Source organism: Diceros bicornis, chromosome 31 (genome assembly GCF_020826845.1).
Source record: "Diceros bicornis minor isolate mBicDic1 chromosome 31, mDicBic1.mat.cur, whole genome shotgun sequence".
Classification (NCBI taxonomy): domain Eukaryota; kingdom Metazoa; phylum Chordata; class Mammalia; order Perissodactyla; family Rhinocerotidae; genus Diceros; species Diceros bicornis.
In genome coordinates, this window is record NC_080770.1 from 6773876 (window position 1) to 6790729 (window position 16854).

Consider the following 16854-nt stretch of genomic DNA (forward strand, 5'->3'; position numbering starts at 1 on the left):
GCCTCACTCCTCCTCCTCAGCAGACCGGCTTTTTCTGACATTCAGTGGATAACGCAGGGAGAAAAGGGCCGCCCACAGTCCCCATATTCCCATGCTACAGATCCAACCCAGGGAGAAACTAAGCCTGAATGTGCTCTGATTTCTCGGGGAAAGCAAGGCCTTGCCTGAGTCAGGTGTCCATTTTGGTTACAATCGGTCACAGTGAGAGGAGGGGGACAGGCCGCGAACAGAAATATGACTGCTGTGGCCCTTCACTGTGACCCTGAGGAGGAGGATGTGGCCCTCATATGTGTGTGGATTTGAATCCAGTTTTGTTTGGTTCCAAAGCCAAGAAGTGGCCCTTGACAGGGAGGACAGCAGAAGGACTGTGCTCACCAAGCCCATTAAGGCATATGGGACATGGACAGAACACCGACTTCCATAGGAAAATAAAACTTTAATTTGCCAAGGGAACATCACAGCAGCCCGTATACACCTGGTACCCTAGTTCTCCTAGGACTGGGCAAGCAGGGCCCCCCTCTGCTCCCTCTGCAAGTGGACGGAGCTCAGCTGGGAGGACAGAAACAGACTCAAGGCTGAGGCTGTGCTCAGAGGTGGGCAGGCGGCTGGGCAGGCTCCCTTCGTCCCTTGCCAGCAATGGGCCGGCCTCGCTCCTCCCAGATGGTGAGGCCGTCGCAGGTGCAGAGCTGCTTGGGGTTCTGGAAAAGGCCAGCGGAGCGTGCGATGATGCCACAGGCCAACCTGTGGAAGCAAGTGTGGTCACAGTGGGCACATGTCTGGGCCCCTTGAGGGTTCCACATGCACTGCTGGCCGAGCACAGCCTCTTGCCGGGGCGGCATTCCTCACCTCTCTCCTGAGTTCCCCGTGATTTTGGATAGCGGATGGCCGCCCCGGCCCAGGTCGTCTTCTCCCTCGTCGATGACCAGGCTTCGGCCAATCACATCCCATACCTTTAGGGGGAGACAACGGCCTCAGACAGTGGACCTGTTAGGAAAGGTGCCCGCCTTCTTCTCCATCTTACCTTCAGCTGCTCATCCTCTAGCCTGAAGACGGCTCGGCCGTCAGCATCAGCGTGGACATTCCCCAGGTCTCCGCGGTGCTGCAATGAGACCCGGGGGGAAGGGAGCACATGGGGCACAGCTGCTAGCTTCTGGCTTCCCAGTATCTGATTCCCCAAAAGTACCAGTGTCATCCTGTGGGTACAGCCTGGTAGGATGAAGGGACAGCCCAGGACACAAGAAAGACAACTGGATGATCCCTCCCTGGAACTGAAATCCTGGGCAGAATGACAGTGCTCTGAAAATAGCCAGTGACCCCCTTCCTAGAAAGTCATGCCCACTGGACCAGACTGTTTTTCTTACGAGGCCATTGCCCAGCCCTGCATTCCAGCCTCAGAAGCTAGCCCGGTTCCTGCTTCTTTCCGAGGCCGGTTCTCCAGCCTCCTGATGACTCTATGAGCCCCTGGCCCTCTGCAGTTCCCCGGGCCTTAAGTTGGCCAAGCTTGGCTTTTTTTTTTTTTTTGTGAGGAAGATCAGCCCTGAGCTAACATCCAATGCCAATCCTCCTCTTTTTTTGCTGAGGAAGATTGGCCCTGGGCTAACACCTGTGCCTACCTTCCTCTACTTTATATGGGACACCGCCACAGCATGGCTTGACAAGCAGTGCGTTGGTGTGCGCCCAGGATCCAAACCTGCGAACCCCGGGCTGCCGAAGCAGAGCGTGTGGACTTAACTGCTGCGCCACCAGGCTGACCCTGAGCTTGGCTTTTTGACCCTCAGACGCAGCCAGCATCCCTTCCCTGATGTCCAGCCTCCAAGAGCAGAGAGAAGAAACACAAGGGGCAAAGGGCCTGTGCTGCCCCCCAGAAGCTGTCTCTGCCCACCTTCTCCCTTGGAGATAATGAAAATGTCATAACACATCTACTGAGCACCTCCTACATCAGACACCCTCTGCCAGGCATGGGTGGGGTGCACATGTGGTCACCACCCTCAAGAGGTTCGCAGCACGGCGGGGAGCCAGAGGTGGAACAGACTAGTGATTACAAAACACAGGGTCAGTACAACAGGGAGTGTGTTTTCTGGTGACAAGACCTTACTGGTGAGTCAGAGACCCATGTCTGTGCAAATAAATTGACCCCAACCTGACACTTTGGGCAAAATCCAGTGGCTGTGCCAGTGTGGGCTGGTACACATGGCCTCGCTGCAAAGCACAGTCACAAAGCATGTCTCTGTGTGATGAAGCTGATAAGCGGCAAGAAGAGCCACTTCTGCTTTATCTTGTTTTCCAGAGACACATCTGCTGCTTATACCTGGCACTTTTTGTTACGCCCTGTGTTGGGGGCTTTTATGGTAGAAAGTTCAAGAAGGGGGCGCCATGATACACAGCCTTGAGGAGCGTTTTCAGGACTAGGCTGAGGGAGCAAGCAGCCTGGCAGTGTGGCTCTGAGGCATGACCCAGCAGCAGGGGCTCGGGAGAGGCAGCGTTTCCAGTCCCTCCCCTGCACACGGTGAGTGGAACTGGGCTGGGTGGCCTTGAATGTCACACCAAGCAGCCGGACAGGCCCTGTACCCTCGGGCACTGGGGAGCCAAGAAGGGTTTCAGGCAGGGGCATGACATGGTTACTCCTTGCTTTGCAGCAATCCCTCTAGTACAGCATGTGAAAAGAAAGAATTGGAGGGGGATGGGAAGGGAAGGAAGCTAAGAGACCAGTTAGGAGACAGGCAGAGGGACAACCAGGCTTGGATATAAATTCCCACACTGAATTCATTTCCCATCTGGGCAAAACCAGAGCTGAAATCCAAAAGAAACTTGCTGGTCACCATGGTGGCCTTGGCCACACAGCTTTTGCTCAAGTCTTCCTCTGTCTATATCAAGGGCTTGGGTACAAGAGAGCAGCTGGCTCCAGCCCCTTCTGATTCCCTGCCTGAGAGGGGCCTGGTCCAAGGCACAGGTCGAGAGGCTGTCTCTTGCCCTTCAGAAACCTCTACTTCATAAGAGACACAGGGCTGCCAGTTTCCAGATACTCTTTGCTGGTTCATGCCTTGAGGGCTTTGCCTATGGAGCTTCCTCTGCTGAGCCTGACATTCCCGCTCTCCGGTTCTTCACCTGCCTAATTCCTGCTTAGCGTCTTTCAAGGCTCAAGAAGACAGACTCTAAGACGCACCGCCCCGTATTCACACCCTTGTGTGCTCCCCCACTGAGTGTGGGCTGGACCTAGTGTCATTTCCATGATTAGGTTACAAAAGAGTGTAGCTTCAGTCTTGGATGCCCTCTCTCCCTCTCTCAGTGACTCGCTCTCAGGGAAGCCAGCTGCTGTGTTGTGAGCTGCCCAAGGGAGAGGCCCACGTGACAAAGGACTGATGTCTCTGGCCAACAGCCAGGGAGGCCCTGAGGCCTGCCAACAGCAACAAGAGTGAGCAGATCCTCCCCACGTTGAGCCCTGAGATGGCTGCAGGCCCAGCCAACACCTTGACTGCAGCCTGTGAGAGACCCTAAGCCAGAGGCCGGCAGCTAAGCTGTGCCCAGACTCCTGCCCCAGAGAAAGTGTGAGATGATATATGCTTGTTGTTCTAAACCTCTAAGTTTGGAGTAATCTGATTCACAGCAATAGATAACTGATACCCTGAACACAAGTGTGGCACTGTGCAAATATGCCATGACAGAAAGGCCACTCTAACTTCTCAGGGGCAGGAGGCGGGGGGTAGTAAAAACTTCTGACCATTAGAAATGTGACAGAGTTGTCAAAAGTCCAAAAAATCAGTTACAGGAATTAAGAAACACATACCACGTTTTCATTGGTTTTGTGGCGGAAAGTTGCAAACTTTCATCAAGATAGAAAATAAAAACCAAGGAAGCCTGAGAGTCCTGGGAGGGCGTAAAGAGAAGTCGCCAGTTCCCAGGACCAGGAACCCCAGGGCCTGCCCTCATACTGAATCTCCAAGTAGGAGGAACACATACCACCAAAGTGGGGGAGATGGTATTAGGTGTGTGTCGACAGTGCATTAGGAAACATTAAATCACCGAGAGAGAAGGCAATCTTCCTGGGATGACGAAGTTTCAGTTTGGTGTTAACAGTTCTCTAACACCTCTAACACTGGCTAATCACTTTAACAAAGATACAGCGGGCCTCAGGCTCCAGCGGGACTCTAACAACCCTTTTTACGCCTGCATTGATTTATTTTTACAATGATCCTCCTCTTATGGCTGGAAGTACTGGTTTTCCATTCTCTGTGGCAATATCAAGTTTCTTTTTTTGTGAGGAAGATCAGCCCTGAGCTAACATCCATGCCAATCCTCCTCTTTTTGCTGAGGCAGACTGGCCCTGGGCTAACATCTGTGCCCATCTTCTTCCACTTTATATGGGACGCCGCCACAGCATGGCCTGACAAGCGGTGTGTCGGTGCGCACCCAGGATCCGAACCCGGGCCACCAGCAGCGGAGCGTGCACACTTAACCACTACACCATGGGGCCGGCCCCTCAAGTTTCTTGTCAGAAATAAATCTACCTTAATCACATGAAATGGTGTCTTAATTTGCTTTAAAATAATGGTGAAGAAGGGCAGGGAGTACAGATGAAACGGGACTGGCCATGAGGTGGTAACTGTTAAAGCTGGGTGAAATGGGGGCTGGCCCAGTGGTGTAGTGGTTAAGTTCACGTGCTCCACTTTGGCAGCCCCAGGTTCGCGGGTTCAGATCCCAGGCACGGACCTAAGTATCACTTAGCAAGCCACGCTGTGGCAGGCGTCCCACATATAAAGTAGAGGAAGATGGGCACGGATGTTAGCTCAGAGCTAATCTTCTTCACCAAAAAAAAAAAAAAAAAGCTGGGCGAAATGGACATGGGGGTTCAGGACACTAGTTTCTTGACTTTAGAATAAGTTTGAAACCTTCTGTGATCGATTAAAATGTCAAAAATAACTAAATTTGCCTAAGGAAAAAAATGAGTCAATTTAGATCAAAATATCGAGTAACTAACAGAACAAGTAGTACTCAGATAAGGCAAAAATCAATAAGGCAGGATGTGACTCACTGCCATTAGGGAAACAATTCTCTGGTGAAAAACGAAACTCCAGGACCAGGAATGGCCTTTTCAGTTTAGGGAAAACCTCCAGGAAGCTTTCTCCCACTGCCCATGCTCCTCAGGCTGGATCCGGTGCCTGCTCTGGGCTCCCAGGCCTCCTACAGGCTCCTGAAAGGATTACTTCACTGCCCTGCAACCACGGAGTCCTCAGTGGCCTCTCTCACGGGACTGTGGGCTCCCAAAGGGCAGGCCTTGGTCACAGAAAGTGTCAATAAATGTTCTAAACTGAACCAGATAAAGTGAGGAGAAGAGACTCCACCAGAAAGGAATCCCAGGGCCGGCCCCATGGCTTAGCGGTTAAGTGCGCGCGCTCCGCTGCTGGTGGCCCGGGTTTGGATCCCAGGTGCGCACCGACGCACCGCTTCTCCGGCCACGCTGAGGCCGTGTCCCACATACAGCAACTAGAAGGATGTGCAACTATGACGTACAACTATCTACTGGGCCTTTGGGGGACAAAAAAAAAGGAGAAGGATTGGCAATGGATGTTAGCTCAGAGCCGGTCTTCCTCAGCAAAAAGAGGAAGATTAGCATGGACGTTAGCTCAGGGCTGATCTTCCTCACCCACAAAAAAAATAAATAAATAGATACAAAAGAAAGGAATCCCACTCTAAGGCCCCAAGAGCTGCCTGCCCTATCTCTGAGACCCTGGGTTCTCTCTCAGCCCAGACCTCACTCAGACGGACACTTACCCGGTCAGAGTCCTGGGGGCCCCCATGAGACATTCCATCAGGGTTAAAGTGGTCCCCACAGCTAAGAAGAAAAGGTAGCCAGTGGTCAGCGAAACAGCAGCTTACAGGTCAGGTGATCCATCCTCTTACTTAAAGTACACTTGTTTCACTCATTCAGTCATTTATTCATTCATTCAACAAACAGGCCCACTCTGTGCCAGGCTTTGGATTGAGGGCACTAAGAAGAATTGGACATGGGTCCAGCCCTCAATAAGCTTCCAGGGGAGACAGAGATGAGTAAACAACTAATTGCATCACAGTGTGACAAACAGCATGACACGGGGACCTGCTCTTCCCGTGTCCAGCAGTCACCTTCCATCTCAGAGGCAGTAAGGCGGCTACGAGCAGGAGCATCAAGGTCAGATTTTGGTTCAAATTTCCACTCTACCATTTACATGCTCTGGGGCCTTTAACAAGTCATTAACCTCTTTGAGCCTCAGTTTCCTCATCTGCAGACTGGGCCTGTGTCTATGTGCCTCACAGGGTACTTGTGAGAACCAAGTGTGAGTGTGTATGTAAAGAGCTGAATAGAGGCCCCTGCACATAGTGGGGACACAACTGGAGGGATAAGAATGCTACAAGGGAAGTCAGAGGCGATTTACCTGTTGCAGTTCCTTGTGAGGTCCCCAAACTGATGGACGTGGAGCCCATGCGGCCCAGGTTCCAGGCCATCAATGGTCCCCTCGATGAGGCAGCACTCTGGGGTCAGCTGTAGGAAGCGCACCACCCCCTGCACGGGGCCAGGCCCCCCCAGAATGGCCACTGCTGCCCCCAGATTCTCTGCAAGGTATCAGACACCCAGGCTGGCTCGCTACCTCACCCAGCCTCACTCCCTTCATCAGCTCAGGAGGGGCGTGGAGAGCCCCACATAACTTCCACGCCTTCCCCAAAGCCACTCCAACCCAAAGCTCCAAAATCCTATGGTTAGATTTGTAGCAGCCTCAGCCCACCTCCCTCCCAGAGAGGCCAAGGCCGTAGTGGTTACTCACGCAACAGGCCACTGCCCATGCCCTTGAGTACTGCCTGCCGCCCCGTGCCTTCAAGGAGGGCCTGCACCTTCTGGCTGGGCAGGGTGGTCTGCACCACGACCATCTGGTTCTCCAGCTGCACCTCCACACTCTGGACACCTAGGAGGAGGGAGGGGACAGAGGGCAGCAGAGGGCTGGCACCCCTGTGCTGGGAGCAGAGAAGAGAGAAACAGACAGCAATTCCCCATCCCTATCTTTACCAACCTTCCCACAGCCAGAGGCAAGCTCGGAAGCTGCCTTCTAGCTGTGAGGTTCTTAATTTCCCTGGGTCTGTTTCTTTACAGATAAAGTAGGGATAATGCCACCTCACCCCTAGGATTGCTGTGAGTTCTTATTACGTGCCACGCGTTATTTATAACTTTTGAAACAGATAATTCTTTAAAAATGTTTTTATGGGGCTGGTCCCGTGGCGTAGTGGTTAAGTTGGCGTGCTCCGCTTCAGTGGCCCGGGGTATGCAGGTTTGGATCCTGGGCGTGGACGTATACCACTTGTCAGCCAAGCTGTGGCGGCAACTGACATATAAAGTGGAGGAAGACTGGCACCGATGTTAGCACAAGGCTAACCTTCCTCAGCAAAAAAAAAAAAAGTTTTTATAAAAATGGGCTATCAATAGCCACATTATTCAGGACAGCCAAAACGTGATGCCCATCAACTGATGAATGGAAAAACAAAATGTGTATCTGTACAACGGAATACTACTCAGCCATAAAAAGGCATGAAGCACTGACACATGCCACAACATGGATGAACCTGGAAAGCACTATGTTAAGTGAAAGCCAGTCACAAAAGACCACATAATAGATGATGCCACTCTGGATGAAATGTCCAGAATAGGTAAATCTAGAGACAGAAAGCAAATGAAGAAGTGGGACAATAGGACGGTGATAGCTAAAGCATATAATTTCTCCATGGGGTGACAAGATGTAAAATTGATAGCGATGATAGCAGCACAACTCTATGAATATACTAAAAACCACTGAATTCTATACTTTAACTGGGTGAATTTTATGATATATGAATTATGTCTCAGTAAAGCTGGTACATACATAAAAAAAGGGGGGCCTATCCCCATCATCATGAGAGCTGACATGTACTCACACTATGGGCTTTTTTGTGCTTACCTTGTATTAACTCATTAGATACTCAAGTAACTCTGTGAGTTGGGTACTATTATCCCTACATCACAGATGAGAAAACTGAGGCACAGAGAGATTAAGGAACTTGCTTAAAGTCACACTGTAGTGAATTGTGGAACAAATTCATCCCAGGCAGCCTAGCTCTGAGCCAGAGCACTTCACCTGGACACTGCTCACCCTGAGAAGCAGCCCCCTAGCCTCCAGGCTGGGTGGGGACCCCCAATTCTGTCCTCTTGTAAGGCTCCCACTTCCCCTGAGTAACTCATGCTACAGTGATTATAACCCTCTGTGAAGGCAGGAGCTCTGTGTGGTCCACAAGGGTCAAGTTCAAAAGTCAGTGTGTCTCAATTGCCTTCCAAATTCCTGAGGTCACCCCTGTGTGTACACAGCCTGTGGGATGATTCTGACACATGTTCAGCTTTGAGGGCCATCGAACCAACTCAGAGAAGGAAGAGAAGGGGCTTCTCTTTCATTCAGATGTTCGGGGCTCCCAAGCCTTTTAAGAGAATTTTTGAATCCTTAGCCAGTGCACAGGGGATGGGTTGGGACCTATAACGCTGCTCTCATCTGCAGGGCTTATATCACTCTGCTTTGATCTTAGTGTGTTCATTGCTCTGTGGGTAAACCTGGGGAGCCGTGGGCAGCCCAGAAGGCACAGGTTACACGAGGCATTTCACGCTCCCTTGAGCTAGCGCTCCATGAACCGAAGGCTACGCTGACTGTTGGCGTGTCCTTCATCCTTGGTTTCCCTCCTCTGTATTCTTGTAACAAATGTGCGCTGGGCATGGAGGAGGCCAGAGTCAGGAAAAGCACCCACCCTCGTCCTCAGGGAGCCCACAGGCTGCGGGAAAACCCAGACTACGCCTGGATCAACCATCAGGCAGAGACAGGAATAACAACCCCCGGGTATAGACAAGGCGCCTCAGCTGTTCAGAGTCCTTCCAGCTCAAAGGAGGCAAAACTGGGACCTGCTACTGGGAGGAGGTAGCACTGAGAGACAGGAATGTTTAGTCTGTGGTTATAAAAGGTCTCATCGGCTTGCTTCTTCAGATCCCCTGCGGCATTGGTGACACTGTTGGGGGAGGGGCACCATTTGTAAGAGATGAGATAGACATACCCATTTCTTCCCCTGCGAGCACAGGGCGATTCTGTGAGAAGAAAACCCTCCAAACAACCAAACTGCCCCTCACTTCACACAACATCTCATCCTGGGCCACCTGGCCACCTGTGAAGCCTTGGAGCTCTGGGTCCACCCAGAGGTGCCAATGGCTGCAAAGGGAACATAGTGAGGATGGCAGAGAACTCTTGAGGCCTGAGCCTCCATGGTATGCCAAGAACTGTGCGCTCAGCTTTGCACACATCAGGATGGTGATACTGTCCTCATCTGGCAGGTGAGGAAACGAGGCTAGAGGGTTACACAACTGGCTCGAGGTCACAAAGCTCAGAAGGCAGCCTGTCCAACCCCAGAACTGATGCTTGGTCCCCTCACCCCACAGGAAGTAGGGTTGGGCCCTAAAGGATTGATTGTCTGTGGTTCCCAGGGCTCAGATAAGCATGCAGTGCAAGAGGTTTTGGTTATGAACTTGCCTATCCTTTCATTTAACAAATATACACGAAGCACCTATCATGTGCCACGTTCCAGGCAGTGCGGATATAGCAAGCAACAAGTCAGCAACATCTCTGGCCCACGAAGAGCACGCGTTCCAGTGCGGGGATATGGATATCAAAAAAACACACAAGAGAGATTCAGATAGTGAAAAGTGTGATCAATGAAACAGGTGTTGGGAACAACTCGGGGAGCGAGCCTCTTAGACAGGCTGGTCAAGGAAGTCTCTCTGAGCCTTTAAGCAAAGGCCTAAATGTAGTCAGGGAAGGGCATTCCAGCAGAAGGAACAGCATGGGCAAAGATCTTGAGGCAGAAACGACATTGACGTGTTCTAAGAAGAGAAAAGAAGGCCAGCCTGGCTGGAGCTGAGAGTCAAGAGAATAGTAAGATACGAACCTATAGGTGGAGACCAATCAAGCAAAGTCCTGTAGGCAACAGCGAAGAATTTGGGTTTTAACTTTAATGCAATGGGAGGCCATTGGGAGAGGCCATGGAATGTAGTGGTTGAGCGCATGGACTCTGTCCTGAGTCTGCCACATACTAGCTGTGTGGTCCTTAGACAAGTTACTCAACTTTTCTGTTGAGTTTTCTATTCAGTTTCTTCACCTGCAAATGGAGATAATAATACTACCTACTTCAGAGGGTTACTGAAAGCTTAAACGGGTTATCTCATATATAGCACAGAACTTGGCCCATGAGGAGCTCTCAACATTATTACTACTAGAGGATTTCAAGCAGTGGAGTGACATCTGATATATGATTTTAAAATTACTCCAGCCTTTATATGGAAAAGCTATTGGAGGGGGCAACAGAGGCAATAGGGAGCCCAATGGTGAGGTCCCTGGGTGGGTCGGGGAGAGGTGAGGTGGCTTGAATTGGTGTGAGGGCTGAAGTATGGAAAAAGAGAGGCTGGATTCTGAGTATGTTTTAGACAGACAGCAGATAAGACTTTCTGATGTACTGGCTTTGGCACAGGTGGGTTCCTGCTCTGGGGTCTCCTAAGAAGATTTGATTCTCTGCTCCTGAAGTGGGAGGGCCCCAAGCGGGAAGCTCCTTGTAACTATGCACTTCCTCAACTCTTGAGCTGAGTCTGAACCAAGAAGGCTGGCTCCCCAGCTGAACAGCAGTTCGGTTTGGCTAGTGCTGTGGACCATGGCCAGGCCAGCCTTTGTTTAGCTCAGAGCCCAGGGAGGGAGAAAAGATAAGGCCACAGGGAACTCTAGGTTGTGTGACAAGGGTTCAAGAAAGTGAGCTTTGGGCTGGGAGCTCCTCCCACTTACTCCCAAGAGGAAAGCAGAGCCCTCTTCCCCAGAGGCCCAGGCCTCTAGGAGAGGGCAAATCAATCAATCGATCAATCTGTCTCTCTTTCTCTCTCTCTCTCCCTGCAACTTCCCTCACAGCCCCAGAGAAAGCCAAGCTGGTTCCAATGACCCAGACCAGAAAACCTAGAGTCACCAGAAGTCTTTAACTGTGCCTAAGAAACCTGCTGAGGGCAAAAACTGCCCTGGGTCTGACAGGAAGTCCAGCTGTTTGCTCTCCCAACAAGAATGTTTTACAGGAAGTGGAGAGCCCAACATCCTGGAAGGCTTTGGTCAGAACACTCCACTCTCAGAGGAATGGCTCAATCTCCTCAGACCTCACCCACCATCCCAAACAAACCCAGCTTCAAGATCTGTCCCCCTCATGCCTCCGCCCAACCACATTACCACCTGTAAACCTTCCTCTCATAATTCTTGAGATTTAGTGGGCTCTCACCATTCCCTAGAGACCTTCCCTCCCCTCCTTCCTCTCCTCTGCCCTCCTTCCTCTCCCCTTCTCTCCCCTCTGGAAGCCCTTCCTCTCATAATTTCTAAGATTTAGCGGGCTCTCGCTGCATGCTAAAGACCTCCCCTCCCCTCCCCTCCTCATCTCTTTCTTTCTTTTGAATATTTTAAGCGCTGAAGGGGCGCTCCGGCCAGCTGTTCCCCTCCCACTGGCGGTTGCACAGCAGCATTCCGTCCTGGACTCTGCGCGCCCACGCTCCTAGCACCTGCAACCTGCAGGACAGCTCGCACAAGACTTTTCTAAAGTGCTTTACATGTATTAACTAATTTACTCTTCACGACTATCCTCCAGAGTAGCTTCCATTATCATATCCACTTAAATGCTGAAAAAATGGAGACACCAAATGCAACATGCATGACATTTTGGTGCCATAAAGTGGCAAAGAGGGGATCTGAACCCTAACAGTCTGACTCTAGAGCACATACCCCTAACCACTATGACACACTGCTCCCCTATACAGAGCCAAGTGTCACCACTGTCCCAGCCTCAGAACCCATCTCATCTCATCTTCTCCCAGAACTGCTCTTCCAAGAGCAATGCTTGCATGCTCGTCTTTACCTGAGGACAGAGTCTGTGCCTGAAACACTTGTGAACGCCTCTCCCTAAAAAGCCCCCAGCGTCTGGTCCACACCTGCTGAATGACTGGAGGAACATTTAACAGAATCAAAGGAAGGCAGCTCCCAGTGCCATGCTTGTGGCTCTGCCTTCTCAGATCTTTCCAACTGTGCCGGGTCACCTCCAGACCAGCCAGCTGGATAAGAATCAGGAGCCGCTTAGCATGGAACTCGGCCAGGGCTGCCGTTTGCTTTGTCAAGACTAAGCTGTTTCCCAAGCAAGGGAAACTGCCTGTTTTCCAGGGTCTCCCTCTGTAGGTGGGGCCATACTCGGCTTGCTCCTCACTCTCCAGGCCCCTGAAGTTTAAGACACCAGGACAGGCAGTTAGAGCCAGTAGAGAGCTCTGGCAGGGCAGGCTGAGACCAGTACTCTAGGCTCTGCCTCTGGGTCTCTGTGTGACTCTGAGAACATTCCTTCCTCTCTCTGAGTCTCAATTTCTGCATCTGTAAAATAGGAGTAGGGTTGGTCTAAAAGATTTGCCTGCCCCTCCCCGAGGCCTTCGGACTATCCGCAGAAAAGTTTATCTGGCTCTTACCTGCCACCCCTTGCAGGGACATGCGCACCGCGTCCACGCAGCTCTGGCAGGTCATCTGCACCGCGAACTCCAGCTGCAAGGGCGGCAGGGGCAGGCCAATGAAAGCTGGGGACCCCTCTTGCGTGACCCTATTGCACCATCTCCCCTATGACCACCCCAAAGACCTGGGGAAACACCTCACGTGACCCCTCCTCAAGCGCCTTCTTCATTATCACTCACGATCATTCCAGACGCCTCAACATTAACGCCAGGGGCCCTGCTACTCTCGCACCCCACTTGCACGCCCCGGCCCCAGGCCCCGCCCTGGGTGCCCACTTCTTCCCGGCTTCCCAAGTTGACGAGCACCCCAGCGGCTGGGGCTCTCCGCCCGGCGAGGCTCCCACACGAGGCCTCGACCCTCACCGTGCAGGCGGTCCCGCTGTCCCCCGAGTCCGACGCCATCCTGGACCCAGTCACCGGCCGGAAGACCCGAACTCCTCGGGCCGCGAAGCGCAAGGCCGGAGGAGCGCCGCAAGAAACCAGACCCTCAGAAGCCACACTTTGCCCCGCCTCCTGGTGCGCGCGCACGCAAGGCCCCGCCCCCAACGGACGCGGGGTTGGGAGCACGGGACGCGCAGGCGCACTCGGGCCGTCGACCCCTGGTTGCCTTAGTAACCGCTTGAGCGCCTCTGCTGGGACCGCCGGCGCCACCAGCGCTGAGATGGAGCCGTATAAACCGGAGCCAGAGCTCCAGCGGTTTTACCACCGGTTGCTGCGTCCGCTATCGCTCTTCCCCCGCAGGGCGACGCGCCCAGAGTCTCAGAAGCCCCTCCCGCAGGAGGTCCCGTTGCTGCTGCCCCTGCCGGTCTCGCGGCTGACGGCGGCGTCGCTGTGCCGCCAGGTGGCCGAACGGCTGGCCAGCAGCGGGCTGGCGGCGCGGCTGCCTCCCGAGGGCCGACTCCGTTTCACCGAGGTCATCCTGGACGAGCTAAAGTGCAGCTGGCGGGAGCCTCCCCCCGAACCTAGTCTGAGCCACTTGAACAACCAGAGGCTGCGGAAGCGGCTCCAGGTCTACGTGCTGCTCAGCAGCGAGCAGCTCTTCTTACGCTACCTGCACCTGCTGAAGACCATGTCGACCCCCGCAGCTGTCTTCACGGAATCCGCCACGCTCACCCGGTTGGCCGCCAGCCTCGCCAGGGACTGCACGGTCTTCCTCACCAGCCCCGAGGTCTACCGTGGCCTGCTCGCCGACTTCCGCGCGCTGCTGAAGGCGGAGCAGGCCCAGGGCGGCGTGCACAGACTGCGTCCCCACCACCCGACCGTGGCTTTCAAGCTCTCCCCAACCTTATGGCATCACAGCACCGGCTTCACCCAAGTGCCGTGCTCCGGCCTCAACCTGAACTATCTCATCCAACTCAGCCGCCCGCCGGAGTTTCTCAGTGAGCCTGGATCGGATCCAGTGAAGGAATTGAAGTCTATACCCCAGCTGAAGACGACAAAGCCTGTCCGCTGGCTGACCTCCATGCAAAAGAGGAGAGAAAGCGACTTCAGTTCCCCACAGTTTGTGAGGTACTCTCAGGCTCCCTCCAGCGAGGCTCCCCCCACCTCCCACTTGCCCTTCTACTCCCAGCCCCGGAGGGGCCAGTCCTTGCCCTCTTTGCGTGAGGGGTGGAAGCTAGCAGATGAGTTGGGTCTTCCTCTGCTCCCCCCTCGCCCCTTAACCCCGTTGGTCCTGGTTGCAGAGAGCAAACCAGAGCTGGCAGGGGACACGGTGGCTGAGGACCTGAAGCAGATGACGAAGAACTTGAAATTGGAGCGGACTCGCTGCTCACCGCTGGACTCAGGCCTGCCCCCACTCCTGGGGGCCCTGACTCGCCGTCCAGCTGCAGCACATCGCGTGGAAGAGCTGCAGAAAATGTTGAAGGGCCTCGAGGAGGAAGAAGCCTCTGGGCAGTCGGGCCCCCAGTCCCCTAACTCCCCTCCACTTCACCCACAGCCAGCGACTGTTACTCTGAAGCTAAGAAATCAGGTCGTGGTCCAGGCAGCTGCTGTCCGGGTCTCTGAGAGAAACTTTTTGGACTCCTTCCACGTTGAGGGGGCAGGAGTCCTATACAACCACCTGGTTGGTGAACTGGAACCCAAACTTATCGAGGAAATGGATATTGATCGCTTCGTTGGCAGTAGCATCAGGGAAGTCTACAAGGAGTTGATGAGCCGTGTCTCTACTGACCACTTGTCTTTTAACCGGGGACCGCTGGTTGAGCCTGCAGCCGATAAAGACTGGTCAACCTTCCTGACCTCAGCCTTTCTACGTCAAGAAAAACAATATCGCATCGTCAACCCGAACCTGGCTGGACTTTATTCCCAGAGAGCAAACACTTTACAGTCCAACCCTGATAGGATGGTCTCGCTCACATCACTCCAAGCAAGCAAAAGCTTGGAGAGGCAGTCAAACAGGGCCTCGTGGATGAACTGGTGGAAAACCACCGTGTCTGTGGACGACTACTTCAGGTACCTCGCCAACCAGGAGACAGATTTCCTCCACGTCATCTTCCAAATGTATGAAGAGGAGGTGCCTGTGGAGATTGTAGCCCCTGTCAGAGAGTCCCTAAAGATTCCGCACCCACCTGCCTTGCTAGAAGATGAAGAGCCAGACTTTGTGCCAGGAGAGTGGGATTGGGACACGGTGCTGGGGCACAGGCTAGGAACTAAGAGGACCAGCCTCCTGGAAGAACCCCACAAAATCCTGAGCCTGCAGAAGCGTCTGGAGCGGCTGTGGTCCATGCTTGAGGTCCCCGACAAGGACCGGCTGGACATGGCCATCAAGTACAGCTCCAACGCCCGTCTGAGGCAGCTGCCTTCTTTGGTGAGTGCCTGGGAGCGGGCCCTGCGGCCCATTCAGTTGCGGGAGGTGTTGCTGGGGAGACTGGAGTGGTTTGAGCGACAAGCCTCTGACCCCAACCGCTTCTTCCAAAAGACTCACCTGGGTCTGAGTAGCTTCCTGGAGGAGAATCAGGTCCGCAGCTGTCTACACAGGAAGCTCCATCTAGTGGAGGCTCCTTTGGCTTCCCTCCTGAAGGAGATTGAGTTAATCTTCGGCGAGCCAGTGACCTTCAAGGGGCGGCACTACTTGGACAAGATGAAGCGCGACAAAGTGGAGATGCTCTACTGGCTGCAGCAGCGACGACGGGTCCGCCACCTGGTCCAGGCCCAGAAGGCCTCCCACCAGTCGGCCGTATTCAGGAGGTTCAGCGGCCAGCCTTTAATAGCTCCTGAGAATACTCCCAATACGCTTTGATCAGGCCAAGTGCCCTCAGATCCCCCCTCACCCCCAAACACCCAGCAGCTCATCCAGACCTCTTGACTGCTTTGGAAGAAGAAATATCTAGGCCTGCACGGTTCAGGAACATTGTGTTTCTGACTACCGAGGGACTGAGATGAACACTTTATTTTGACCATGAAGCTCTCGTAAAAGAATCCCCAAGCCCAGTGTTCCCATTTGTGTCAAGCCATGCGCAATACAGCCAAAGTCTCATATATCAAAAGAACTGAGATCGTCCCTTGGAGTTCATTGTAACAGGAAATGTCAGACAGAAGCAAACCATCACCTTGGGAACACCTCAGCGTTTCTGTCATGCTACATTAAATTGGCTGATTAGAGCCCCAAATCAAGAGGCTCTATGGCATAATGATTAAGAGCTAGGGCTGTGGGGCCCAGCCCCATGGCCTAGTGGTTAAGTTCAGTGCTTTCCACTTTGGGAGCCCGGGTTCAGTTCCCAGGCACGGACCTAAACACAGATGTTAGCTCAGGGCAAATCTTCCTCAAGCCAAGAAGAAAAAAAAAAAAAAAAAAGCACTGTGGAGTTAGTAGATGTGGCTTCAGATCCTGGCTGTGTAACCTTGGGCAAATTACCTAAACACTCTGCACCTGGACCACTGAAGGTCAGATGCAGGGCTTGGGTCCAGGTTGTAGCTCCTTCCAGTTCCAGCGTATTGTTGGTAGAACTGAAAATATTTATTAAATTTTCACCAGTTTCTGTAAGCACAGAATGATACAGAATACACAAGGGTATGCACTGGATAATAAGTCTCCTCCTCATCCCTACCTCCAAGACCTCAGTTCCCCACCCTGGAGGGCACAACTATTACCAGTTTCTTTCCATTTTCTCTTTCAGCAGATATCTATTGAGCACCTCCCAGGTGTTCCACGCTTGGTCTATAGCTCTGAACAAAATGAAGACTCCTACCCTTTGCAGAGTTTACATTCTACTGGTGGGGGCAGACCATAAATCATAATTATAGTACCTAAGCACATTGAATAG

The 16854-nt window shown here is 53.0% G+C and overlaps 2 protein-coding genes across 2 annotated transcripts; one reads left to right on the forward strand and one right to left on the reverse strand.

The window, feature by feature from the left end:
- Nucleotides 1-416: 416 nt before the first annotated feature.
- CCS (copper chaperone for superoxide dismutase) lies at nucleotides 417-13105 on the reverse strand. The gene is made up of 8 exons (XM_058526316.1): nucleotides 12956-13105; nucleotides 12554-12626; nucleotides 6798-6935; nucleotides 6411-6588; nucleotides 5770-5830; nucleotides 1022-1099; nucleotides 847-950; nucleotides 417-741 (listed from the first exon to the last, which is right to left on the reverse strand). The coding sequence occupies exons 1-8, from the start codon at nucleotides 12992-12994 to the stop codon at nucleotides 588-590; spliced, it is 825 nt and encodes a 274-aa protein (XP_058382299.1). The 5' UTR covers nucleotides 12995-13105; the 3' UTR covers nucleotides 417-587.
- Nucleotides 13106-13204: 99 nt separating this feature from the next.
- CCDC87 (coiled-coil domain containing 87) lies at nucleotides 13205-16354 on the forward strand. Its single transcript, XM_058527361.1, has one exon. The coding sequence runs from the start codon at nucleotides 13254-13256 to the stop codon at nucleotides 15828-15830; it is 2577 nt and encodes an 858-aa protein (XP_058383344.1). The 5' UTR covers nucleotides 13205-13253; the 3' UTR covers nucleotides 15831-16354.
- Nucleotides 16355-16854: the final 500 nt, after the last annotated feature.

Bases quoted from the DNA above. Each gene is read 5' to 3' on its own strand.
- CCDC87 (XM_058527361.1), top strand. From the start codon at position 13,254: ATGGAGCCGTATAAACCGGAGCCAGAGCTCCAGCGGTTTTACCACCGG.
- CCS (XM_058526316.1), bottom strand. From the start codon at position 12,994: ATGGCGTCGGACTCGGGGGACAGCGGGACCGCCTGCACG. The intron at 6,936-12,553 runs GTAAGAGCCAGA...CCCTCCTCCTAG, and splicing joins GTCCCTGCAAGGGGTGGCAG to GTGTCCAGAGTGTGGAGGTG. The intron at 6,589-6,797 runs GTGAGTAACCAC...GATACCTTGCAG, and splicing joins CATGGGCAGTGGCCTGTTGC to AGAATCTGGGGGCAGCAGTG.